At 45.8% G+C, this 25,866-nt stretch overlaps 1 protein-coding gene across 1 annotated transcript in view; it reads left to right on the forward strand.

Moving 5' to 3' along the window:
- VWF (von Willebrand factor) overlaps nucleotides 1-25,866 on the forward strand; it is a 158,972-nt gene that overhangs the window by 49,659 nt on the left and 83,447 nt on the right. Inside the window, exons 15-22 of the mRNA XM_063308370.1 lie at nucleotides 9,246-9,486; nucleotides 10,556-10,650; nucleotides 14,216-14,376; nucleotides 19,071-19,174; nucleotides 20,441-20,579; nucleotides 22,390-22,527; nucleotides 23,436-23,585; nucleotides 24,500-24,640. Of these exons, the coding sequence (XP_063164440.1) occupies nucleotides 9,246-9,486; nucleotides 10,556-10,650; nucleotides 14,216-14,376; nucleotides 19,071-19,174; nucleotides 20,441-20,579; nucleotides 22,390-22,527; nucleotides 23,436-23,585; nucleotides 24,500-24,640 (1,169 nt within the window). The remainder of the gene's footprint in view (nucleotides 1-9,245; nucleotides 9,487-10,555; nucleotides 10,651-14,215; nucleotides 14,377-19,070; nucleotides 19,175-20,440; nucleotides 20,580-22,389; nucleotides 22,528-23,435; nucleotides 23,586-24,499; nucleotides 24,641-25,866) is intronic.

Consider the following 25,866-nt stretch of genomic DNA (forward strand, 5'->3'; position numbering starts at 1 on the left):
GCGCCCAAACCCACCCCGAAAATTAGCCCCAAACCACCCAACCTGGGGCCGCCCCCTCACCGCCGAATGACCGTGGCCACAGCGACACCAGAGGAAGGCTGGGACGCTTACTGGGGGGAAGAGGATAACACAGACCCCGACCAGCCGGCGGGAAAAGCTCCCCGCCTGCCCTGAAACGCGTGGCGAGGCAGGCGGTGGGACAACAGCGCGGACCACCTCGACGGAACGACGAAAGCCCCGTAATAATGGCGGCAATCAAACTCTCTGCCGGCAACAGAGCCACCACGGCCGCGGCACTAGTGGACTCGGGGTGCTCAAAAAATCTCATCCACCCCGACCTAGTCGCCAAACTCGACCTCCGCTGCTTCCCCCTCCCCACGCCGCTGGCATTCCACCAGCTGGACGGCTCCACAGCGGGAGGGAAACCAGCCACGCTACAAACCGAGCCGGTCACCCTGCAAATGGGCACTCACACCGAGCGCACATCGTTCGTCGTCACTCACATCGGACGGCCCATTGCAGTCCTGGGGATGCCATGGCTCGCGACAAACAACCCGCGCATCAACTGGGAGACCCGCACCTTCACATTCGGCGACGGCGAGTATCGAGCACCAGTTCCAGCGGGCAGAACCAACCCCACTGTAGGACGAGCGGAGGCGACTACACAAGACAACGCCGCTACCACAGCAGACCTACCGGAACAATACGCCGACTTCTCCGAGGTCTTCGGAGAGGCAGAAGCTGACCAACTACCCCCCCACCGCAAGACAGATTGCCGGATCGACCTACTGCCTGACGTCCCCTTACCTAGACCAAAGATCTACTCGATGACCCCGAAGGAGATGGCAACCCTCCGGGAGTTCATCGATAAAAACCTAGACAGGGGATTCATAGAGCCAGCATGCTCACCGGTCGGAGCCCCCGTCTTATTCCGGGAGAAGAAAGACGGCACCCTACGGCTCTGCACCGACTACCGGGGCCTAAACGCGGCTTCCCTGTCCAACAAATACCCCTTACCCCTGGTGAAGGACATGCTCGCCCACCTGTCCACGGGCAAAGTCTTTTCCAAACTGGACCTTCGCGAGGCGTACTATCGCATCCGAATCAGGGAGGGGGACGAATGGAAGACGGCGTTCAACTGCCCCCTAGGCGCCTTCCAGTACAAAGTACTGCCCTTCGGACTCGCGGGGGCCCCTGGGGTGTTCATGCAGCTCATCAATGAGGTACTGCATGAACATCTGTTCAAAGGGGTCCTGGTCTACATCGACGACGTCCTTATTTACACAAAAACGCACGAGGAACATGTGACCCTAGTCAGGCAAGTCCTCGACAAGCTCAGAAGGGCGCAGCTCTATGCCAAGCCTACAAAGTGCGAGTTTCACAAAGAGCGCCTAGACTACCTGGGGTACCGAATCTCCGGGGACGGCATAGAAATGGACCCCGCAAAAGTCGAGGCGGTGCTAAACTGGGAGCGCCCCCGCAACAGACGCCAACTACAGAGCTTCCTCGGATTTGCGAATTTTTACAGGTCATTCGCCCGGGGGTTCGCAGAGATAGCCCTCCCCCTAACGGACCTCCTCAAAACCAAAGGGATGGGGGACACCCGACGCGCCAAGAACCCGGGCACAGTGCTGAATTGGACTCCCGCGTGCCAGACCGCATTCAACAAGCTGAAAGCGCTGTTCACTACGGAGCCAATCCTCGCGCACCCGGACCCAGAACAGCCGTTCGTGGTCCAAGCCGACGCCTCAGACTTCTCCCTGGGGGCCATCCTGCTACAGAAAGACCCCACGGGACTCCTGAAACCATGCGCCTACCTGTCAAGGAAGTTCTCCGAGACAGAAAGGCGATGGCACGTCTGGGAGAAAGAAGCCTTCGCGGTGAAATCAGCGCTAGAGACATGGCGACACCTACTCGAGGGAGCCACCCAACCATTCGAGGTCTGGACCGACCACCGGAACCTCGAGGCCCTCCGAACGCCCAGACGCCTTAGCCCAAAACAGGTCCGATGGGCCCAATTCTTCAGCCGCTTTAATTTCCAGCTGAAGTTCATGCCGGGCAAAAAGAACTTCCTGGCCGACGCCCTCTCCCGACTGCCCCAAGACGAAGAGCCCGCCCCAGACACCATTGGGACGGTCCTATCCGCCTCGCAACTGGGGATGGCCGTGACCACCCGAAGCGGCGCGCGGAGGCAGCTCGACCCTATGGCGCAGCCGACGGCGGGACAACCGGCGACCGGAAGAAGCCAACCGCAACTACCAGGGGGAATGCGCACGGACCTCGCCGCCGCCCTCAAAACCGACCCCTGGTTCCTGGCAAACCCCGACAAGGTAACGATGGCACAGGACCTAGCATGGGGGGAAGGCAGAATCTACGTCCCGGACTCGCAACGCCAGGCGATCTTGCATAGGTCACACGACGCCAAACAAGCGGGACACTTTGGGTTCCTCAAGACCCTACACCTAACACGGCGTCAATTCTGGTGGCCCGCGCTCAGGCGAGACGTAAAAGCCTACATAGCGTCCTGCCCAACGTGCGCTAGGGCCAAACGGGCACCAGGCAAACCCGCGGGGCTATTACAACGGGTGGCAGAACCCTCCCGCCCATGGGAGGAAATCTCTATGGATTTTATAGTGGACCTCCCACCCAGCCAGAAGAAAACGGCCATTTGGGTGGTGAAGGACTACTTCTCAAAGCAGGCCCACTTCATCCCCTGCACGTCGGTCCCATCCGCACAACAGCTAGCCAAACTCTTCCTCATCCACGTGTACAGGCTACACGGATGTCCCGCACGTGTGGTGACCGACAGGGGCACACAGTTCACCTCCAAATTCTGGCGGGCCTTCCTAAAGCTGACGGGGACCCAACAGGCCCTATCTACGGCCTGGCACCCCCAGATGGACGGAGCCACAGAGGTTCTTAATGCCACCTTAGAGCAATTCATACGATCATATACTAACTACCACCAAGACGACTGGGCTGAACTGCTCCCGTTCGCCGAAGTCGCATACAACAACGCCGTCCACACGAGCACGGGGAAAACTCCGTTTGAAGTAGTCTCGGGGCGCGACTTCGTCCCCATACCGGAGCTACCTCAACCCCCGGAACCCCAGGTGGACGCTAGCGACTGGGGACGGAAGATCGCGGAAGCATGGCCAGTAATCACGGCGGCGCTGCAGGATGCACAGGCAGCCTACAAAGAGCAGGCCGACAAGCACCGGCGCCAACAACCGACGTTCCAAGCGGGGGATATGGCCTACCTATCCACCAAGTTCCTAAAGTCAACCCAACCCTCGAAAAAACTGGGGCCTAAGTACATCGGGCCGTTCCGAGTCACCCAAATAGTGAACCCGGTAGCAATACGCTTGGACCTGCCACACAACCTCCGGAGACTCCACCCGGTGTTCCACACCAGCCTCCTGAAACCGGCAACCACCTCCCGATGGCACCCAAGCACGCCACAGCCCTCACCGGTGATGATCGACGGGCAACACCACTTCGAGATAAGGGACATTCTCGACTCCCGCAAGCAACGAGGAACTCTACACTATCTGGTCAGGTGGAAACACTTCCCCCACCCGGAATGGGTGGCGGTGCACAACGTTAACGCGCCTGACCTAACCAGAGCATTTCACCGGGCATACCCCGACAAGCCACAACCAAGGTCAGCAAGCCAAACCCCCCCCCGCAGCCCCCCCCCGCCGCCCGTGCCCCAAGGGAAAGGGCCCCCCCAAGCCCGCGACTTGGGTGGACCTCCCCCCCCCGGGACTCACTCCCCCCGCCCCGGGCCCATGAGGTGGTGACAAGCGTTCGCCAGCACCCTCCCCCCGCCCCCCGGCCACGGGGGAGTGGCAAGCAAGTCAACAGGGCAACCTGGGGGCAACGCCCAGGAGATACAACAAAGGCGACGCACTTTAAATGGGAAAAAAAGAAGGGCCCTACCTGGAGCTGATAAGCACCCGACCAGCCATGCCTCTCTCCTCGCCGAACTGAGCCAAACAAACAGGGTGTGGCTGGAGCATGCGCACGCCAGGACGGGACCCGGGCATGCGCACCATGGACACACCCTGGGAAGGCACGTGGTAGAGGGAGGAGCAAAGGGAGGGGCGACAACTACTCCGGCGGGAATTTCGAGAAAAAAAAAAAAAAGAAAAAAAAAAAAGTGCCATTTGACAGCTCCACCGGAAAAAAAAAAAAAAAAAAAAAAAAAAACCCAGAAAACCGGGGGGGAGCACTATTCGGACAGGGGGCAGTATGTCATGAGTGCCGTTGAGCTGAAGTCATCAGCGCAATGGCACACATGACAATAGCAAGGAAATAGGTGAAGGGGCTCAAGATAAGTAGCCATCAACCCACAACGACTAACGGCCAACAAACAATAACTAAACGGATCACGGAGCACACCCAAGCCATCAGCGCCAATACAACGGAGATCGCCCAGCTGACAGCAATCACCGGATGAATAGAAAACCCGATGATGGGCGATCCCGGAACGCCAGCGGGGCCTCACAACCCCTCACCCACCGGCAGGGCAACGTATTGGACAAAGGGGGGTGACGTGACCGCGAGTGAGGGGGCGCTGACCGGTGCGGGGTATTTAAACCCCGCACCGGCGCGCTCCTGTCACTCTCAGCTTTTTTCTTCCGACGCTGTAACTGCGCTGTGAATAAACCAGAGCCTGATCCACGAACCAGTGTCTGAGTATTATTCAGAGGCAGGCAGCGCATGACAACAAGTTCAATTAAAGCAGCAAAGATGTGGTCAAGGGCTGACCATGGAATAGAACACAAACTGCTTATGTGCAAATTCCAAGTAAAGTTAAAGCAGAAGAACAAAGCCAGCAAGTTTCCATGACACGATCTTGAGCATACAGTATACCCACCATTTTCAAGGAGAACATCAGGAATCACTTTGAAGTCCTGAACCTCATTGATAGGGAACCAGAGGAACTGTAGAATGCAATCAAAGAAGTTATTAAGCTGTTAAGAAGAGACTACCAAAGACCAAGTAACAGAAGGAAAAAAAAACCCTGGATGTCAAATCAAGCTATGGAAATTGCCAAGAAGAGACTCCAAAGCCAAGAAAGACAAAGATTTCCGAAAGGAACTTAACAAAGAGTTTCAGAGAGGTGTTAGAAGAGACAAGGAGCAGTATTACAACAACATCCATAGAGACAAAGAAGGTGGAAACGGGCATAGAAAAACAAGGAAAGTCTTCCAAAAGATCTTCATACTCAGAAGAAAGTTCCAATCTCAAATTGGTATGCTGAAGGATGCCAATGGACAGATATTGTAAGAGGAGAACTATGTTAGTCTGGGGTAGCACCACTTCAGACTAAAAAATACTATTGAAAAACAAGCTTTTGTGAGCTGCAGCTCACTTCAGATGCATAGTGCGACTGGTTTGATGTAGGGTTTAAATTGGGGTGAGGTGGGGAGAGGGAGAGGAGGTCAGGTTGATTATGCAAATACAGGTTGCATGTGAGACAAATTACAAATACCTTATCGATTAACAATTGTAATGCATTAAAAACCCCTTTGCATTTCTTTCAATGCTCTGAGATTGCTTGAAGCTTTTTGGGTGTCTGGAGTTACCCTAAAGCAAGCCACAAAATGACTCTTTTGGAAAACCAGGGCTTAAATTGAGCAAGAGGTTGCTGAACTCACATCAAAAGGTTTCAAGCTGGAAGGCTACAGGAATTTATAGAACATATTCAGAAATATGACAGATAACAAAAGAAAAATCAGTCCTAACCAAACTACAGTAGCAAATCTGGAGAATGACATAGTGGACAACAGATTGGAAGACATCGGTCTACATATCAATACCAAGGAAAGAAGACTTAACTGAGTGTGCAATGTATTGCGCAATGTCCTTAATTTTACATGCTGGAAAATAATGCTTGTGGTCAGGGTTATTGCTGATGCATGCTGGATAATTGAGAAAGCTAGAAAATACAAAAAAAAAAAAAGTCAACATGTACTTCACTGATTATAGAAAAGCCTTCAGTTTTATTGACCATGTCAAACTGTGGAAGGTGCTTCCAGGAGGAATAAGCCCAGTGGATGAGAGTAAAAACCCAAAGCAAGAGATTTTGAATTCTCCACCTTTGGAACCCAGAAATATTCTTCAAGCCATTGCAGTTGAAGCAAGCTTTTAGCATTCAAGGGAAGAATATTACACTGGGGATGAGAAGCATCCAGAGAGGTTGGATCAGGGTCAAAGAAGAGCAATAATGATCAGGGAACTGGAAACAAAGTCCAGCAACAGGGAATGAAGGAGCTGGACATGTTTGGCCTTGATAAGAGACAACTAAGGAGTGGCATAGTAGAACCCTTCAAAGGTTGTTAGAGTGAAGAAGGAGCCTAACTCCCAGGCACTTTGAGGAGAGATGCCTGGAGAATTCCTCACAGATGCCCTGCAGTTGGTCCTGTGACTCGTCCCTCCCTGGTGAGGAATGGATAATCTTAAATAGAGCTGCTCCAGTGGACAGAAGGACAGCAGAAAGATGACTAGGTCTTGCCACCCTCATTACCACCATGTACCCCTCATGTGGGCTCTTGCAGTAGACTAAGTGCTCCTTTCCGACTCAAGGACTCTTGGGATTGCTGAACTGTGGGCCAGGCCTGCCTAAAGCTCTTTATCTGCATTATCAATCTGATAATGCAGTTGGAATTAACCGAAAGTAGGGTATAAGCCCCAAAGGAGGCTTAACAGATTTCTAGGGGGTGCGCTTGGCTTGTTTGTCTGTGTATGTTTCATGGAAGCCTACCCCCAGAAGAAAGATACAGCATGGAAAATTGAAAGCCTAGCTGCATGTGTGGAATTGATCCACTTTCCCCTTCAAAAAAAAAATTAACTATGGTTGCTGGCCATTCAAATTTTGCTGTCCCCCCAATCCCCACCCCCATGTATTTCTGGAAAAACACATTGGTTCTCGTAAATATTCTGCTGGTCTTTATATATAAATAAATAAATAAAACCAGCCTGATCCTGTTTAGTGTTTGGCCCAACAGAATGGACTCGGCTAATTTAAATGCCAGAGGGCATTCAAATGTCTGAAAGAGGCAGGTGGATGTTTTGTTCTTCCAATCTCTTTTGAGAGACAGAATCATTATGCATATTGGAAGAACAATGTGGACTCTTTTTCATTTATATTGACGTGGGACTTTATTTCTATCATGCTTGTGATCATGAATTGTGCCAAGGAGATTCCTACCACATCCTCGAGTAATGCACATTTTTCTAAATCTCACGCCTGAAAATTGGGATGCTTACATGTACTTGGACCACCCTGATTCTCACTGTCTTATGATTTCCATTAATCCAAATATTAATGATTGAAAAAGGTTGTAACTGTAAGTGGCACCTTAACTTATGCTGCATTGATCCAAGGGTTCATACAAGATTTGTACTTATCATCAAAGAGAAAGACAGATTTGCCCTAGAGTACTTCGTTCACCATTCCTTTGTTGTAGATTGTGCATGATACTGAGTCGTAGGATTGATGAGCATGTATTATACCCATCCATCCCTTTGAGACACAATCCATTTGCTTTGCACTTAGAGATGGAGGGACTATTAGTGACAACCAAGTGAACTGTATCCCTTCCTTTTGCCAACTTCCCAAAATCTATCTCAAGGCCAACTCAGGAGTTGTTTCTTTCCCTTTGGGCTTGAGGGCCATGTGATGAGATCCCATTTTTTCTCTCTGCACATACTACACTGTGGTCTACTTGAGATAAAAACAAAAATAGAAGAGCTTCGTTCTTATTTTGCAATTCTGTAAGCTAAATAAAGTCTTGGATGATTTTGAAAGGTCTTAAACCTAAGTCTGTTTTTCAAGAGCTGTCCTGTCAATATAGGCCTCCATGCAAAACAGAACAAACACAGCTTGAACAACAAGCAAACAGGGCTAAAGGTACACAATTTTCTTCTCCAGTTTTAGTTATATTTCATCTTCCTATATATGCTAGGAAGTTAAAAAAAAAAGCCAATAAATAAGAATATGAGATGCAGAAATCTCAGTGAATGTAAACTCCCTTCTCATCAAAACTTCCATCTCGATGCTGTTGAGTTTGGGCATAAAGTTGGAATTGCTGCCATCTAGAGTTGAGACTGAGTTGATGGAACAGTAAGTTGTAGAAAGGCCATTAACAGAAATGTCTTTTACATCTCAGATGGCACTCCTTGTTTGCAGTGTACATTTTGAATACGTTTAATCTGTTCTGAACAATCTCAGAAGGGTATGAGCGGTGAAAAAAGCCATGAATGGTAGCCCAAAAAGGATTTAAGAAATCTCCTGTCTTTTCACCTTCCTAAGACTAAAAATGGGGCTGGGCAGGGTGGTAGCAAGGATCTGGCATCTGAAGATACAGGACCATCAATGGATGGCTTAGGTTTTGCTTCTTCGTTCACAAGATATGCAAGCCAGAAATTATTTTATTATTTCTTATTATTCTTTTACTTGTAAACCACCCTGAGTCACTTCCATAGTGAGATGGGCAGTGTATAAATTTAGTAATAAATGAATAAATAAATAAAATGTGCTGCTTGGGGCCCAAGGTTACCCCTGAAGAATGGAAGGACCTGTTGCACTGTGTTTTTCCTGCACAAATGAAAAAGGGACAGAAGATAATCTGAATCAGAAACTTGAAATCCGTGATTCAGTGTGTTCCCAAGCCAGACCTGCCCCAGCATCCATGAGGACATTATTGGCATGGCAAGGAGGTTTCTCTTGGATTCCCTCCATATAAACTCAGGAGTCCAGTATCGCCTTTGCATGGATACGTTGCAACCACTCTGAAGATGAGCAAAAAGAGGAAGAGGGGGATCCTTACTGTGTGGGATCCCCCTCCTTAAAGGCAAGGCCTCTTCTACAGTGAAACTTTGTTCTTCGAAGCATTTAAAGGTCAATGATTTGTCCTTTCAAAAAGGTGTTCCTGCATTCCTGCATTCCTTTCATACGTGAATTGTAGAACAGGTTCTTCAGAGGATGTTTGGATGAATTGACTGAGTGGTACTGTATCTCCAAACACCCTCTTTTATCCTGACCCATTACTTTAGGGTTTTATAGCCCTCAGTTTTTTATTAATTTTTATTGCTTTTTAATTAATAACAGAAAAAAGAAAAACACAAAACACAAAAATAATATTAAAACACATACTTACATACTGCGACAATGTTTTTTTCCCCTTTGTTGCATTTTCTCCCTTTTCTGTAATAGCACTTTTTTATGTTTACAGCCCTGAGTTGTCCAGAAGGCCAGCTTTACCGCCAGTGTGGGAGCCCTTGCAATCAGACCTGCCGGTCGCTCTCCCACCCAGACACGGATTGCCGTGAATTTTGTATGGAGGGTTGTTTTTGCCCATTTGGGCTGTACCTCGATCAGCAGGGAGACTGTGTGCCCAGATCCCAGTGCTCTTGCTACTACGATGGTGAGATCTTCCAGCCAGATGATGTCTTCTCCGACCACCACACCATGTGGTAAGTGTGGAACCTGGGTGTCATCTCACACAAATGCGGGGGGGGGGGAAGCACCACCCTAACCCCCTCTTCCCCCTTCAGTGATGTCTTTGATGTATCATCTAGACATATGCATGGGGCTTGCTCAAAGCCTGGTTTGAAAGACAGATTGAAGTCATTTGCAACGGATTTTCATTTATTCTAGGCGAGGCAGACTTACCTGACCCTGTTCTGGGCCTCTAAGAAGCTCCAGATGTGTCCTGTTTCTCTGAAACCCTGCTCTGGTGCCACGGGTAGCATTGGCAGCCAAGAGCTGTGCTTTCAGAGAGCCCCCTCCTATGGAGCAAATCTGTAGGGTTGCCCCTTAGCAGCTTTTCCACAAGTGAAATATTTTTTTAAAGCTCTAAAATGTACAGGCCTTGATATTTTCCCTTACTAGATTTAGGAAAGGGAAGCTTCACTCCAGCTGTGGCATTGGGCCAGAGCAGACTGTCTCCAGAGTGGCGAAGAGCAAAAAGTTCTGGACTTAGTCAACTTTGCCCTTGCCCACAACAGCCCTTCCTTCTTGCCACCCTGATACGCACCTTCGGGTGAGAAGCAGACGCACAGAAAAGTGTGTCAGGCCAAGAAGAATTCAGTGCTTCACCTGCCCAATTTACATTTCAAATTAATTGGAAGTATTTCACACTGATTAAGCGCAATTGCTTTCATTACGCCCCGGGAAGTGCAGGTAGTTCCCTCCAGCAGTTACTTAGAAGCCTGTGAACAAAGTTCTCCCAGTCAGGTTCCCCAGGACTGATTTGGACATGGGCAAAAGGGGAAAGTGACATAAAAGAATTACGTGGGAACTGCACGTATTAAATGTGCTCGGTCGGATTATGCAGTTGCACTCGTAACAAGTTGTCCTGCGGTCCTCAGTGCCCCATTTTCACAGCACTTCTGCAAAACATGCTTTTGCCCCTAGAACGGGCAGCTCCCGTGCTCGGGGGCCGAAGTTTACTGACCCCGGAGGTTGGCCAGCTGGGCCCATGGTAGGTGAGCAGGACACAGCCATGATTTCTAAATGCCTCCTGCTTCCTTCTCTCTCCAGCTATTGTGAAAATGGCATCATGCGCTGCAGCTCACAAAGGCTTCCAGGAAACTTCCTCCCAGATGTTCTCTTCCAAACTCATCGTTCTGCCAGAGGTAAGTGTGTTGTTTGAGAAACAAATGCGTATTTCTTTGTTATTCAGGCTGTCTTTCTGTTATTGGCTTCCTATGTTGCGTAGAGGGAACGTGGCTTGGAGGAGCTTTGCGCTGTGAGTTGATTTAATTCCAGCACTGGACCTCGGATTACTCTTGTGTAAGACTCTTAAACAAAGCTTTTCTTCCAGCTACCGAAGGAGAAAGAGGGGGACCTCCGTCCAGGACAAAGCTTGGCTTTCTTTAAATGGGGGTTCCATTTTCCAGAACATGGAGAAACCTATAAATCTGCCGTCCTGCATAGTACAGAGGATTTGAAATTAATTCATATGTATTAATTCATTTGTGGAAAATGGTTGTCTTCTGGAATTATTCCGTAAGGTTCTGGAGTCCCTTCTTAGGGGCCTGATGGAGCTATGCCCTTTCCAACTGAAGGGGATGCTGGAAGAAAAGGATGTCGAGGGGCGTAGGACTCCAGTTCCCCCAACCGAACTTGGCTGGTGTGGGTGGGACATTCAGCAAAAGAAAAACTGAGTTAGAAAATGGCCCGGATCTGGCTGGGGGCTGCAAAGAAAATGACAACAACCCTGAAATGCTCCCCCAGTACGTGCTGTTGGGAGGGGCAGTGGCCCCGGAGGTTGAGTTTTCATTTGTGCATCTCTTTGTTTTACTTGCTTATGGTTAAGGGCCTGGAGTTGATTGATTGCAGTGGTATAAAAATGTTGTAAACAAATAAAAAGAATATTTTTGCAGCTGCAACAGCCAAGCCAAGTTCAGGGAAGGGAGGGAGAGTTGCTGGGAGTGTGATGGCCAAGGGAGGCTGCAGCAGAGAAAAATTGCAGGAGCAGTGGGATGGCTTCTTAATGACTTAAATAATGCATGCTGACTCCTTATTTTCCATGAATTATCTCATGATTTTAAATAGATATTTAGGGCCAGGTGGGGTTCAGTGGAGAGATTTTTGATGCCTCGTAATCCATGGACTTGGACCAGCTCACATGAACAATAAGGCAAAAAGACAAGATATCACGATATCTGCACATGGCTGGCTGAAAGAGTTGAAAGAGAATGGACCGGATCAATTGCGTACCCCTCTCTTCTGCGTATAATGTGGGATTTACAAAGCTTGGTCTCTCTGCATTTGTAGTCGTTATGGACAAGTAAATCTATATGTGGTTAAAGGGGGAAAGTATCATTTTCTCCATCCAAAAATCAAGCAATAAAACAAATTCTAATTTATTTTTTTCCCCCAGTTCCACTTTGAGTACTTTTTTTCAAATTTATAATGCTTTTTGTCATTCTTCAATAAAACTAAACTTCAGTCTGTATGAATGTATCTTCAGTTTTTAAAATTCCTTTCTGTTACCACTAATCCTTGGACCTTTTATAAACACTTCTATTCTTCTGCTTTTGTGATTTTTTAAATTGCTCTGTATTTTTCTTTTGGCTTCCTTTTTCCTATTTTTAATTTTCTGTTTTTAATGTATTCTTTTTTTTGGCTATTTGTGACTTTTTATCTTTCTTCTTTTAGTTTTTCAAAAAGATTGCCTCAGTTGAATTGGCTTTTCTTTCCCTTCATGTATGGGAATCTTGGCTTCTTTTTTTGTTCATGAAGTCTTAGGTGTCTTGTTGAATGTAAAATGTCCTTAGATGTCTTTCCAAAAGGAGACAGCTGCCTCAAGCTGTTGGGTTTTTGAAAAACAAGGAACGCCTATTCTTCCACTCAACTTTATAGCACTGAATCAAAGGTTACTGAGGAGGAAATTCATCGTTTTAAAAATAATACAGCTTTCTTGACGTTTACACATGACTGTGCTGTTTATCTAGCTGTACCCTATCGCTACAGGAAATAATATACATTGCTGGATCTGTGAAAACAGGAAAAGCGCCTAGTGCTAATGGCTCTATTGGGGGCATAAGACATATGTTGATTCCCCACTTGTCAGTCTTTTTTGGCTTCCCATGAAGCTGTTTGAATAAAGGATTTCCATCTTCTTTTAATGAAGCTTATATAACTATGAGTTTGAAGTTTGGTAAAGATTCTGCTGAGAGTGAGCTATTGCCCAATCTTCTTGTTAGAAGTTGAGCCAAAATTTTGACAGCAATTCTGCGACCTAGACTACAGGTGATATTTAATTATCCCTTTCTACAGTCTTGTCTTATGAAAGGCTGACAAGGCTCAGATAATATTAGATTAATCATTAATAGCCTAGACAGACCATCAGTAAAATTGAAATTGGTGGTTCTGCTAAATGTGGAAAAGGCCTTTGATATGCTACAGTGGAATGTTTGAGAGCAAGTTTTGGCCAAATGATTTTCCTGCTTTTATTTTAACTGGATTAAAATCTGGTATTATAAACCTTTTCTGAGGGTTATTATAAATGGTATAATCCTCTCATTGGTCAAGATGTCCCAGGAAAGTTGACCCTTGATCTTCTCTTGTACTTAATTTGATATTAGAACCACTGGCCTTTTCTGTTAGGCAAACACAAGGTATTTTGGGCATAGAAGCAGCTGGAGAGGCACCCAAATTTTATTTAAATGATGATACTTCATGTGTTACAATGAGGAATTTTATATTCTAAAATGTATTGATATGGTACAATAGTTGGTTAATTTATAAGGCTAGTCAGCTAACAGGAGTAAATCTCGTATACTTCTTACACTGGCTCTAACATGGAAATCTGTAAAAATTGGGTTTTTATTTGTTCTTCATACTTTTTTAACTGCCTCAGAATAATTATTCCAATGAAACTTTTTTTCTTGTGGGTGTTAATATATCAAATGATCTCAGCTGAACAGCTTTATTACTGGGCACATGGTTTCACTTCCTTTTCTCTACACAATTTAAGTGGCCAAGTCTAAGAGCCACCAGAAGCACAAGTGGAAGGTCAGTATGTGAGGCCTCCAGCACTGTGGGAGGCCCTTGGCTCCATTTTTAATCACAGTTCTGTTGCAGATTTAATAGCCCAAGGGCCTTGTTACAATGCGGCTCCCATTCTTCAAGGGCTCCAGAAGTTCCTTCAGAGCTGGTGGTGTTCCCAGGCCTGGGGTTGGGGTGTTTGTGGGGTCCCTGTGGAGTCTTTTGCAACGTTAACTGTTGTTGCTTTGTCCAGACGGTCATGTTCCTTTCAACTATGTATTTTAAATATAAGCCACCCAGAGTAAAAATTTTAAAAATTGAATGAATGAATGAATGAATGAATTGAATTTATCTTCTCTATGATGTCTTTGACCCTATCTGTTTGTCCTGGTGTAGGAAAATATAGTATTTCCTATTTCTTAATATAGTAATTACTTTAGGTAGCCTATTAAATTGTTGTGCTGTGTTTTATCTGGGGCTCTTCTCAATTCCATGTTACATTTCCATTTCTTCATCTGATTTTCTATTTGCCTTTAATCTGTTAACATCTTTTCAACACGTGTTGTTTAGCAGTTTATCATCAGCAGGGCAACTGCACATTTCCCACGGCAGTCTTCTTACTGCAAAATTGAGTTGTTGGACCTTTCTTCTTTCTTTGTAAGGGTAAATCTCAGAATGATCATGTCCTTATGTCATTCCTTAAAGCAAAGCGAAGTGTGTCCTGCAAGCACCCGATGACCTTGTTTGTCTGTCCGGCAAATGACCCGACAGCTAAAGGAGTGGAGTGCATGAAGACCTGTCAGACGTTCGAACTGGGCTGCATCAGTCACGGATGCACCTCGGGCTGCCTCTGCCCCCCTGGATGGGTAAGAAAGAGGGAATTCTTCAAGGGAGCATGTGTAGGAACAAGCAGGGCAGCCTACTTATTCTTCTAGCCTTGTCTCTCTCTCCCACCTAATTGTCCACTTCCTTTGACCTGTGGAGATTTTTGATTCGTAGCTCTCTTCTTTATTGTATAACAGGCCCTGAGTGGCCTGTTACACAATAAAGGTTTTCGATAACTTAGCAGTCAGATTCATTTACTGGAAGGAACCAGATCAACACCAGTTTACCTGAAGCACAACCATATGTCCTCACCATGTTAGTGCTTCTTAGTATTTCTGTGTCACCTGAATTCTCACTCAAACCTCTCTAAGGTTAAGTAAGGTTAGGGTTAAAAGATGGGAGGGGGGAACGGCCGCTCTACTTCATTGTGGCAATGTGAATGATGCAAATGATGTCATTTGCCTCATTTACAACTTTATGGCAATGAGAAATTGCAGTCCATATGGCTGCTAAGAGTGGACATGGACTTGATGGCACATAGTCGATCAGGGGGAATCATACAGTTTTTTTCATCTTACAGAGAGATAGTAAAGGTAAAGGTTTCCCTTGACGTAAAGTCCAGTCGTGTCCGACTCTAGGGGGCGGTGCTCATCTCCGTTTCCAAACCTTGGAGCCGGCGTTGTCCCTCAGGACCCGTCCGTGGTCATGTGGCCGGCATGACTCACGGAACGCCGTTACCTTCCCGCCGAAGCGGTACCAATTAATCTACTCACATTTGCATGTTTTCGAACTGCTTGGTGTGCAGGAGCTGGGACGAGCAACGGGAGCTCACCCCGCCGCGCGGTTTCGAACCGCCGACCTTCCGATCGGCAGCTCAGCGGTTTAACCCGCAGCGCCACCACGTACAGAGAGATACTCAGCAGTTTATATTCTAAAGGCAGCACAGAGATCTTAAGTTAATACAGCGTGATGCTATAGTACAGTCTGCATAGAGTAAAGAAAAGATCAGGGACAGGAAGCAGGCTGCAGGACAAATGAGAGGCCGATTCTTTAATTGAGAATGTGCAGTAATCAGAGGAAGTAGCCAAAGAAAAATGGAAGCTAAATCTGCTGCAGGACTTCTTGCCAAGGAAGTCAGAGTAAATCTGGAGAAGTCGTGTGCTTCTTTTCATGGCAAAGAAGGCAGGTGGGTTGAAGTTGTAGTAGTAGCGTACAGATACATGTGCTAAAAGGGGGCACTTTGCACAGCTTAGTTTAGCTTAGCTTGAGAAAGGAGAATTGAAAGAAGATTCCTCATGAGAAAGGGGGAAAGGATTTGTGAACTGAGGAGGAGAGAAATCAGAGAGATTTCCTGATAATAATACTGGGCTGTGTTGCTGGTTTGAGTTTGATGATAGCTGATTTAGTTTTGAGGGGGAATAAAAGAGCATACAAAAGAAATTGTAAACTGAACAGGATTTTCTTCTCCTCTGACTGGATGAGTGATGGCCATTTCTGTGGGAACATATTTATTTGCTGGGGCTTGTATGCCCCTCCAATCCAGCAGGAATCTGAGCGGCTTGCATTTCTTTCTTACGTAAAAGAGTTAAAATGCAAAAACGACATAATAAAATGGCAAACTACAGCATTAAATAATAGCAACTGAAATTCCTGAGAAAGTAACTAAGGCCGCAGAACAAAAGCCTCCAATCACAACTCATGCAGATTAAAAGAAAACAAAGTCAAATGCTCACTTCATTAATAAGGGGCTTCCAGGGGTGTCCACAGCGATGCTCACTGGCTTCAAAATGGTGGACATGACTGGGGGATTGAAGCCCTGCCCCTTCTTTTGTGTGGGATGCCTGCTGAAAAGGACCAGGGCTTTGATCACCCGGTTACACCTGCCATGTTGAGTCTGGGACCCGCTTTTTAGAGTCTGCCTTTTAGCAAGAATTGTGAGAACAGCAATTGTGCTTTGTTAACTTGGTTTGGTGAGTTGTGTCAAGCCAGCCATTCAGTGCAGCAGAAACGGTCTTTACCCTGTTCAGCTGATCACTCTTAAAAAGCTCAGGTCCAGACCTTTTGCCGCAAGACAAGATTTGATGGCTACCTGGGCAGGGAAGCCAATGCGCATCCTTGTGGAGTGGGTTACACAGCACGTTAGTCTACAATAAGTCCAACCAGGGGGTTGGACTAGAAGACCTCCGAGGTCTCTTCCAACACTATGATTCTGTGTTTCGGTAATTCTATGAAGTCTGGCTAGCGTGCCTTAGTGTGTTGGGTAAGATCGGAGATTTGGGTCGATTCACTCACTGAGTGTTAAATAAACAGTGTGTTATGTGAACCCAGCTGAGGAGTGGCCCAGTCCTCTCAGAGATTCTGTGGTTTGTGTGAATGGAAAGAAGTCAAGGTAGCAGCTGCAACTGCATGACTTTCAGGGTGCAACTACGGGATGTTGGGGTTGCAGAATTAGCCGACTGGATCTGAATTGGTAAAGGAGGAATGGAATTTTACTGCCACTAGAGGGCAATATTGTTAACCTCTTTTCACCATGTTCTACTTCCAGAGTCTCAGGTGGCTTCACCACTTTAAAAGTTGGGAGCAATGGGGAATTTCTGCAGATGCAGCATTTGGCATCCCTGCATGTCAAAAATGAAGGGGAAAAATGCTAGGGAAGGCTCAGAATATCCCGAGTGTTAGGAGGGAATTAAAATCACATCATTGTAGCTGCATGGTGGTGTTTAAGGCTGGAGATCACCTTTTATGTTTTAAGCCAAGGCTCTGCTCCAGATTTTAAGCAGTCATCCTTCTCATTTGCAGAGAGCTGCTGGACTTTGACTGGTCAAAAAACAAGTGGTCGATTGATCCGTCAAATAACCCTCTGATAATAGCCAGATACTCTTGAAGTGCTAATTTTACTGAAATGAAATTATCAGTAGGTTCCACATTTTTCTAATTCAGAGAGAAGTTACTGCAAAAGAATGGAATCACTTCTAAAAAGTCAGCGTTATGAAACAAGGTCAAGTCCTTGGTGGGGGTTGCATGAACAGTCTTGCACGGGCAGCCATACAGATAAGTTGGCTTTCTTCTGGGATGTGTTTTGATTTCCAACCTAGCTTCTGGCCCTGGGTGTTTCGATGGCCTCCCACTCAGGTGCACATTGACTCCCAATACAGCTTGGTTTCCTAGATTGGCTAGGTGTTGCCACCTTAGCAGCGTCATTGTGGAGTAATGTGATTTTAAGACGGTTAGAAGATGTAGGAAGCGGGAGGGCCAGTTTGGTGTCGTGGTTAAGGCACCAGCCTAGAAACCAGGAGACCGGGAGTTCTAGTCCCACCTTGGGCCCGAAGCCAGCTGGGTGCCTGGGACAGCCTTTCCCAACCCTTTGACCCCGGAGGAGCCCTTGAAATGTTTCTCAGGCCTGGGGGAACCCCTGCGCATTCAGGCTCAAATACAGGCCAGATGTTACAAAATGATTCTATTCGTTTCGTGGGTAGGCCTGTATAGATGCATGAACAGTGTTCTTAAACTGAAAATAAAGAATTAGACTTTCCTCTTTAATGTGAAGTTGCCCAAATCTGAAATAGCTTTTTAACTAAGTTGTGAACTCCCGGGGAACCCCTGGCGACCTCTCACGGAACCTGAGGGTGCCCCGGAGCCCTGGTGGAGGATTCCTGCATTAGTCAGTCATCACTTGCTCACCAGTTGCCCAGCACGGCTCCAGTTCTGCTGCCGTTGGCCTTGGTGAGGGCCAAATGGCAGAAGGGTTACAAAATAGGTCCCAGCAGTGATGTTAAAGCTGATGTTTCTGTTGTTCTCCAGAGAGGCTGGACTCAGGCATCACCTTAGATATAAGATGTCTGCATGGGTTTGACAAGCTCTGTCTAGCAAAAAAGGTATGAATGACTTGCATGGACCTAGTTTGGCTCTCAGGATCAATCTACAAGTGATGTCATTTGGGTGCTTTCAAGAGGTCACATTTAGCTTCAAGAAAGAGCAGCTTCAGGGCTGTGGACTAGAATTTATTTATGTATTTATTTTATTCTCACATTTCTGCACCGTGACTCTGGGCAGTTTACGATTTAATTCAATGCCTTCTTGATCCAGTTTGGGACAATTCATGGGTTTTCTGATTTAAAAAAAAAATCACCTTCTTCCTCTTGCACAGGGCCCTGGTTTGAAATATATTTGTGGTCAGATTCTTGCAAGCTGTTTCTCTTCAAAACTTTAGGTTTATTTATTTATATTTATATTTCAAATTTGTCACCACCCATCTTGCACAAAGTGACTCTGGGCGGTTTACAATAAAGCTAAAAATAAATACACATTAAAGTACATTAAAAGGCTGTACTTCTAAAATGCAAATACAAATATAAAATATAAAACCCAAGATGGCAATATTAGAAGTTCTTAATTTAGATTCATAAATTCATAAGTTCATGGGAGCCTCTTTAGGCCGCTAACCATGCCTGGGATTGGCTACCCCCTTCCTGCCCCCAAGTGAGATGGCAGAGCCAGGTCTGCACCCCTTTCTGGAAGGCCAGGAGAGTGGGGGCCTGCCTCACCTCTGGGGGCAACTTATTCCACAGGGTGGGGGCCACGGCAGAGAAGGCTCCCTTCCTGTTAAAAGCACTTAGAACAAAAATCACTTGTGGTCCCAGTTTCCTTGTGGATGATGCTTGTTCTCATGGGTCTTTGTGGGACCATATAAATTTACTGGTTATAAAAGTTAAATATTTATCTACTTCTGTTTTAGGTGAGACATGGAAGCAAATGCATGGTCCCAGAAAAATGCCCCTGTTTCCACAATGGACAGGAATATGCTCCAGGACAAACAGTGACCAAAGATTGCAATATGTGGTAAGGAATTAGGCTCTTTGTCATTGATCTCCCATTGGACCTTAAAAAAATAATCGGTTTAAGGCACTGTCAGTAAACGTTCGCATATCTTTGCTGTAGGCAACCTGTACACAGATGGACAGTCAACAGAGACTATTTAAAACGATCACTGAGTCTTTTCTCCTTCCCCTCAGCTAGAAAAGGAGAGTGACAGTGTGTTGGGCAGAGGAATTAGCCTGCCTCGTTTTCCACCGGTTCTCCTTCAGTCTGAGGAAAGACAAGCACATTCTCTGGACTAGTCCTGGCTCCTCCTTTGTAAAGCAAAGTGACTCCTGCAATGCCATGGGGAGCCTTGGACAGTAGAAAGCTGCTTTGTCAGACTCTCCTTAACTCCCTGCTTACCGAGTGCAGGAAAACCACCTCCACAGGACAATTGGGAGGGCGGAGAGAACTTTGTCATCCAGCTGGCTCCAGAGCTCCATGAGATATGATGGGCAAGACCCACAGATCTTCTGGGAATGGATTTAGGGGTTTTGAATCCTGAGAAATCCAAGGGAAGTCAGGCTCCCTCTAGAGCAGGATTTTTCAACCTTGGCAACTTGAAGTGTGGACTTCAACTCCCAGAATTCCCCAGCTTGGCTGGCTGGGGAATTCTGGGAGTTGAAGTCCACACATCTTCAAGTTGCCAAGGTTGAGAAACCCTGCTGTAGACTCTCTTTCCTCAAAATAACATCCTGCAGAAGACCTGGGGGAACTGCACTTTAAAAAAATGCATGAGGTTGTCAAGGAATCTCTTCCAGCTTTGTTTAGCCTTTAAAACCTGTTGATGCTGATCTTTGGAGAATGACCAAGTCACTCTAGCTGGCACGACCGAACCAGAAGTGTTCCTCATTGAACAGCTGGGGGCAAATCGGACCTCTCAAGCTGAAAAATGTGGCCCGTTGAATAGGATTAAATACTTGTCCCTTGTCCAGAGGTTGTGGTGTTTCAGGTTATGGTGTTTTCAACAGAAGAGAATATATGTAGCTCAGGGTAAGCAGTAGAGTATATACAGGGTAAGCTATTGTATAGAAACAGGGAGCAGACCCCACCCTCCCTCGCAGTGATGATGTCCCCTAGTTGGGCAATGAGACATCTGCAAGCAAACAACTGAGCTCAGAGGGCACCAAGGACTCCACAGTTTCTGTGTTTTCTCCGAGGCAGAGATATAACTTTCATCCTAATATCAATATACAAAACAAACTTTTGATGGCCTGCAAAACAGTAACAGCTGCTGCTTTTCTGCAGTACCTGCCGTGCTCGAAAATGGGAATGCACCGAAAATATCTGTGATGGAAAGTGTTCAGTCATTGGTACGGCTCATTACTTGACCTTCGATGGACTGAAGTACAGATTTCCCGGCAACTGTCAGTATGTGCTTGTCCAGGTGAGATTTGGGATATGATGCCGTAATGGGAGGTGCCGTGGTGGCTTGGTTCATACTGAGAGTAAGGTTACGTAGAACTGCAGTGAAAAGGCTGCTTTTCTTGAAATGCTTCAGAAATTTTGTCAGAGGTAATAGACTTCACTGCAGTTTTCACGTCAGGTGATACTGCTGGGGATCTTCAGGGAAGAGCAGATGCTTGTGTTCTTCATTGTCAGCCACCGACAGGAGGGAGGGAGGCAGGAAAGCAGATTCACAAAAGTCAAGGCTTGAATCCTAAGGACTTCCCCAAGAAATCCAAAGATTTTTATTTTTATTTTGAGGCCACAAAGGTTAAAGCCATCAAAGTACAACAAACATATCAATAACACCCACTACAACAGGGACAAATAACCTGTAATGGTTGCCTATCCCAAACACACTTAGACTCACAAGCCAAGGCTTGAAACAAATCTGGTTTATTTAGAATAGTGTGCAAGTACAAAGAAAGCTGAGAATGAGCAGAAGCGCGCCAAATACAAAATAAAAACCCTCGGTGTGAAAGTAAGCCCTCCCCACATTCAACCATTTCAAGCTCCCCATCCCAGGTGCCCCTAATGAGTTCAGCTAATCAACGGGCAAAAGACCTTGGACACCAACAATAACCCAAACACATTCCTTCGGTAAGAAAACAGACATACAGCCTGGTACAAGGTCTTCCCAGCAGCTCCCTCCCAACTGGAACGCGTGTCTGCACCATGGCATGCGAGCCGTTACGATGTAAATCAGACATTGCAACGGTGAACATGACATAACCTCCATATCCCATATTTAGACAGTTCACACAACATCCTGCCCCAGTGCCTGAGAGAAGAACAAGGATGGCAAAGGATATAGTTGCTTCTCCCAGATGGACTGTTGAGTGACAAGGAACCCACCAAGGTGCTTACTGCCTTGTCACCTGTTCAGTGTTTCTTCCCCCAGTGACTGTGCTTGGTGAGATTTACTGCTGCTTCCAGGCACCTGTGTCCTTTTCCCAAAGCTGGAGGAAGGAGTGGGCTTCCTTAAATTTTGAGGTGAATCCAGAGGCCCTTGGGAAGTACCAAGATGCCCGATTGCCTGCTGAGTGGTCTGAAGCTCGGCAGAAATATCAGGATTCTGACCCTCCTCCCCCACAGATCTCAGGGCTGGAAGAGACCCATGGCGGTTTAAACCAATAAACACTTGGACTGTTTACCGCTCAGATTTGAAGAATCCTGGATGGCGCCTCAAGCCTGTTCACAGTCAGGATAATACTTTGCTAGCTCCAAGACAGGGAAATGGCTGGCCAGTCGCAATTTTGGGGGTGTCCAAATGGGGAGAGTTTTAACCCAGAGGAACTTCTACATATATTACGTTACACATGAATTTTTAAAAGCTTCTATAAGATTTTTTTAAAAAAGTTACCTAAACCTGAAAATGTTAGACTCAGTTCAAGGAAGTTTGGATTCCAGTGTCCTCTCTTTTGGTTTGCACTGCAATACATTGGGAATTCCTCTCCTGAGCAGTAATTCTGTGCAGTCTGGGCAAGAGTTCTGCTCACTCGGTCTAATGAGAGCAGGAGAAAAAGGCTGGCCCTGCCTATTTGTCTCTTTGCATCCCCAACCTGTTGCACCAGCCTGCCGTGGTGTGTGCATGTGCATTCGGTGGGAGGTAGTTGAAGGAAGCCAGGAAAGTGGAGCATCTCCCATGAGATGCCTCAGACTTCCGTTGCAACATCTGGACTGGACATCTCGGAAGATGGACTTCTGTGTGCCTGTTTCAAAATGCCGCTATCGGTCCTGTTCTTTCCAAGGACTACTGTGAGGAGGGCGATGCTGGGTCCTTCCGGATACTTGTCGCCAATGAGGGATGTGGCTTCACAGGAGAGACATGCGCGAGGAGGGTCACTGTTTTGTTTGATGGTGGAGAGATTGAGCTGCACAGCGAAGAGGTAAGATCATCTCCCCCCCCCCCTGTGACTTTCACAGGCCCATGGGTTGAAGAGGCGACTTTTTGACAAGGGTCAAAGGGGTTTCTTACCATCTGAGTTTATATAAAATTGGCTCTTTGGTTTTTTAAAAATTCTGAAACAGTAAACAGATGAAAGGACATACGAACATCACATAAAATATATAGAAAATGCCACAGTGCCAGCTGCCCTGGATTTCATCTTTTATTCCACTCAGATGTGCCTTTCAGCAGAATTTGGAGAGAGCTCTCCAAGGAGCCCTTCGTGATCTCTTGGTGGCCTCGTCTTTTCTCTTCTTGTTCCAAAACTATGTGGCTCACCTGAAGAATGGATGCCACGAGGGTGCCTAGGGCTGGGTTTAGATACGGGGAGGCCTTTGGGGTAGTGGTTAAGGTGCTGGGCTAGAAATTAGGAGACAGACAGTTCTTGTCCTCCTTTGGGCATGAAGGTGACCCTGGGCCAGTTGCTCTTTTCGGTTTTGTTTTGGTTTTGAGGATTAGGTGTGCAAAACAGATCCATTATCTGAGTTGAGGTGCTTCTGCAGCATGATTGACCAGATGCACTTAGGTCAACTCTCTCAATGACTGGGTCTTTCAGGGGTTGAGTCTGTGAAGGTTATTTGACTGGTTTGGTTGAGTTTTTGGTATTCCCCTAAAATATTTAGTCTCCCACTTACCTAATTAAGCCTGTTGTGGGAGCAGAGCTATGATATTTGAAACACTTGATTAAAAATGACTCCTGTGTACATTTTTTCTCAAAATAGAATTCACTTAAGTCAATGTTTCTTGACCCTTGGAACATTCTATTGTTTGTTAGAGTTGAGAGCAGATCCTTATTAGAGGCTAACATGGAGTCCCACTGTTGAAGGTCCTTTATTTTTTCTTGTGAAGATTAATGTCCTAACACCACCTAGAGAAGAAGCCAACTTGGAAGTTTTGAAATCTGGCCGCTACTATATCCTGATCTTGGGACGAGGAAGAATCTCCTTGACTTGGGATCAAAATATGGGAATTACTGTTATCTTGAAAGAAAATGACAAAGTAAGTCATTTCTGATTTATTTCTCAGTAATAATTTGTTTACTTAGTTACGCACATTGTAACTAGAAGAGTACAGAATTCAGCCATGAATTCTTTTGGGAATGGATTTGAGAGTTTAGCTTCCAGAAAAATCTATGGCAGGATGGACAATTCTCCACAGAAAATGTGTCTCATTTTTCCTGAAATGACTAGGCAACCTCCTAATGCCATGTTATTTGGGTTTCATTTCAGCTTGTTTATCCTTACTTAGGTTATTATTAAACCCAGAAAATGATCAGGAGTATCTGCCATATCCTTGGAGTTAGGTGACAAAACACAAAAGAACAAAGTTGGTTTGGGCTGTGCACACATGGAAAATGATTTGGAGACGTTCTTTAAACGCATTCATTAAGGCTACTGCAGTGGTGTGTGAAAGTGGATTTGGTGGGAAGTCTTGAATGAAGCCTGGATACGATTTTCAGGCTAGCCTGAAAAGATGCCGCTGGTTTAAGAGTCCCATTAAAGACAGACTTCTTTAATGATGTGATCCACAGCCTTAGTTTCTATTGCTAACCTTTCCTGGTAGATGCTGAGTAATAGGGCAACGCAGAATGTAAAATGTTAAAGGAGTAAATAAAATGCTGCAATGCATAGCTTTATTCACCTAAAAAGTCAAGGATGTGTTTTTATAAGTAAAATAGTCTTTAACATTGAGAATTGTAATCCCTGAAGATTTGGCTGAGTTCAGAGCTTTCAGGGCTGCTGTAAAAATTAGCTTGATATCTGTACGTGCTGGGCACCCACATAAACGGTATTGAGGTTCTTAGATGAAACGCTGCAGCCTCAGGATCCTCTGATATAGTGGCATAGAATTAATATCCGTCTTCCTGCTGACGGAGGAGGAAAATGACATTTCTTTGGCTTGTTCCTTGAAAGGATAAAGTCTGTGGTCTATGTGGGAATTTTGATGGCATCCCAAACAATGATCTGAGAAGCAGCCGGAAGCAGATTGAAATTGATCCAAGTGACTTTGGAAACTCCTGGAAAGTTCATTCACAATGTGCTGATGTCAGAAAGGTATTTGTAAAATGTGTTGTTACTCTGTTGGGATGGTGTGTGTGTGTGCCTGCCTCTGTTTCAGGATGTTTTAATGAGAAACCAGTGGATAATCTTAGAGCCCCCAACTCTATCGTGGGTGACGTAAAGAAGGACGGCTCCTTCTCCTGGCTGCATAGAAGTAACCTCTGTGAAGTTTGGAATGGAGGTTAATTCACTGGACGGAAGGCCAGAATGCAAGTGGATTGGAAGGAGTTTTTTTGCACTGAAGAGTGCATCAACCACAAGGGTTTTTTTCCTTGAAGACCTAATAGATCATCTTTATACTATTTGTAACAGAGAGTAGTTTAAATAAGTATTCTAATGCTTCAGGGTAAGTGAAATGGAAAGTTTACTCACTGTCATGGTTTTCAAATGTATAGAACAATGGTGCTACAAGATATTCAGAGAAATCAAAGAATTTGCAAGTTAAATTAGATTATTTATGCAAGGTAAAATTAAAGCTGTAGTGTGCTCAAAATGCAAGACCAGATACTGTTTACTTCCTGAGACCAAAGAATTTATATGAAATTACAGAAGGGAGAAAGATAAGTCACAAGTACTAGAATCATGGATTCCTAGAGTTGGAAGGGCCACTGAGGTCATCAAGTCCAACCCCCCCGATCAGTGTGAGAACCCAATTAAAGCATCCTTCTGCTTGAACATGCCAAGTCCACCACCTTTCAAGTCATTAATTCCATCACTGAACTGCTCTTCATCCCCTTGTTCTGGAATTGATTTGGTTACCCATTCTTGATGAAACTGCACTTCTTCTAAAGGAGAGGTGTGTAATGTGTGTGAAAAAGTACCAGCCCACCCATTTTTAGTAGTTCTACATTGCTGTCTTTGCCCTAGCTTAATATTTGAATGCATTGTAATGCTATTATTTAAATTCGTGCTAATTTTATAGTTTTAGTCTATTGCAAAAATATATAGAATTCTAATTTGGATCTTGTTTATGGTTATGATGAAAAGCAAGTAAGAAATATTGTAAATAACACATGCATATGTAAATAATGAGAGCCGGATTGGTGTAGTGGTTAGGTATGCTGTGAGTTCTAGTTCTACTTCTGCCTTGGGGAAAAGCCAGCTGGGTAGCCTTGGGCCAGTCACTCTGTCAATTTCTGAGATCTTGAAGGCAATGTTTAATACATACAAGCTGCCACTAAAAGAAATGTAATTATTTTTCTGGTTATAGTGGTAGACCA

Source organism: Candoia aspera, chromosome 7 (assembly GCF_035149785.1).
Source record: "Candoia aspera isolate rCanAsp1 chromosome 7, rCanAsp1.hap2, whole genome shotgun sequence".
Taxonomy (NCBI): Eukaryota; Metazoa; Chordata; class Lepidosauria; order Squamata; family Boidae; genus Candoia; species Candoia aspera.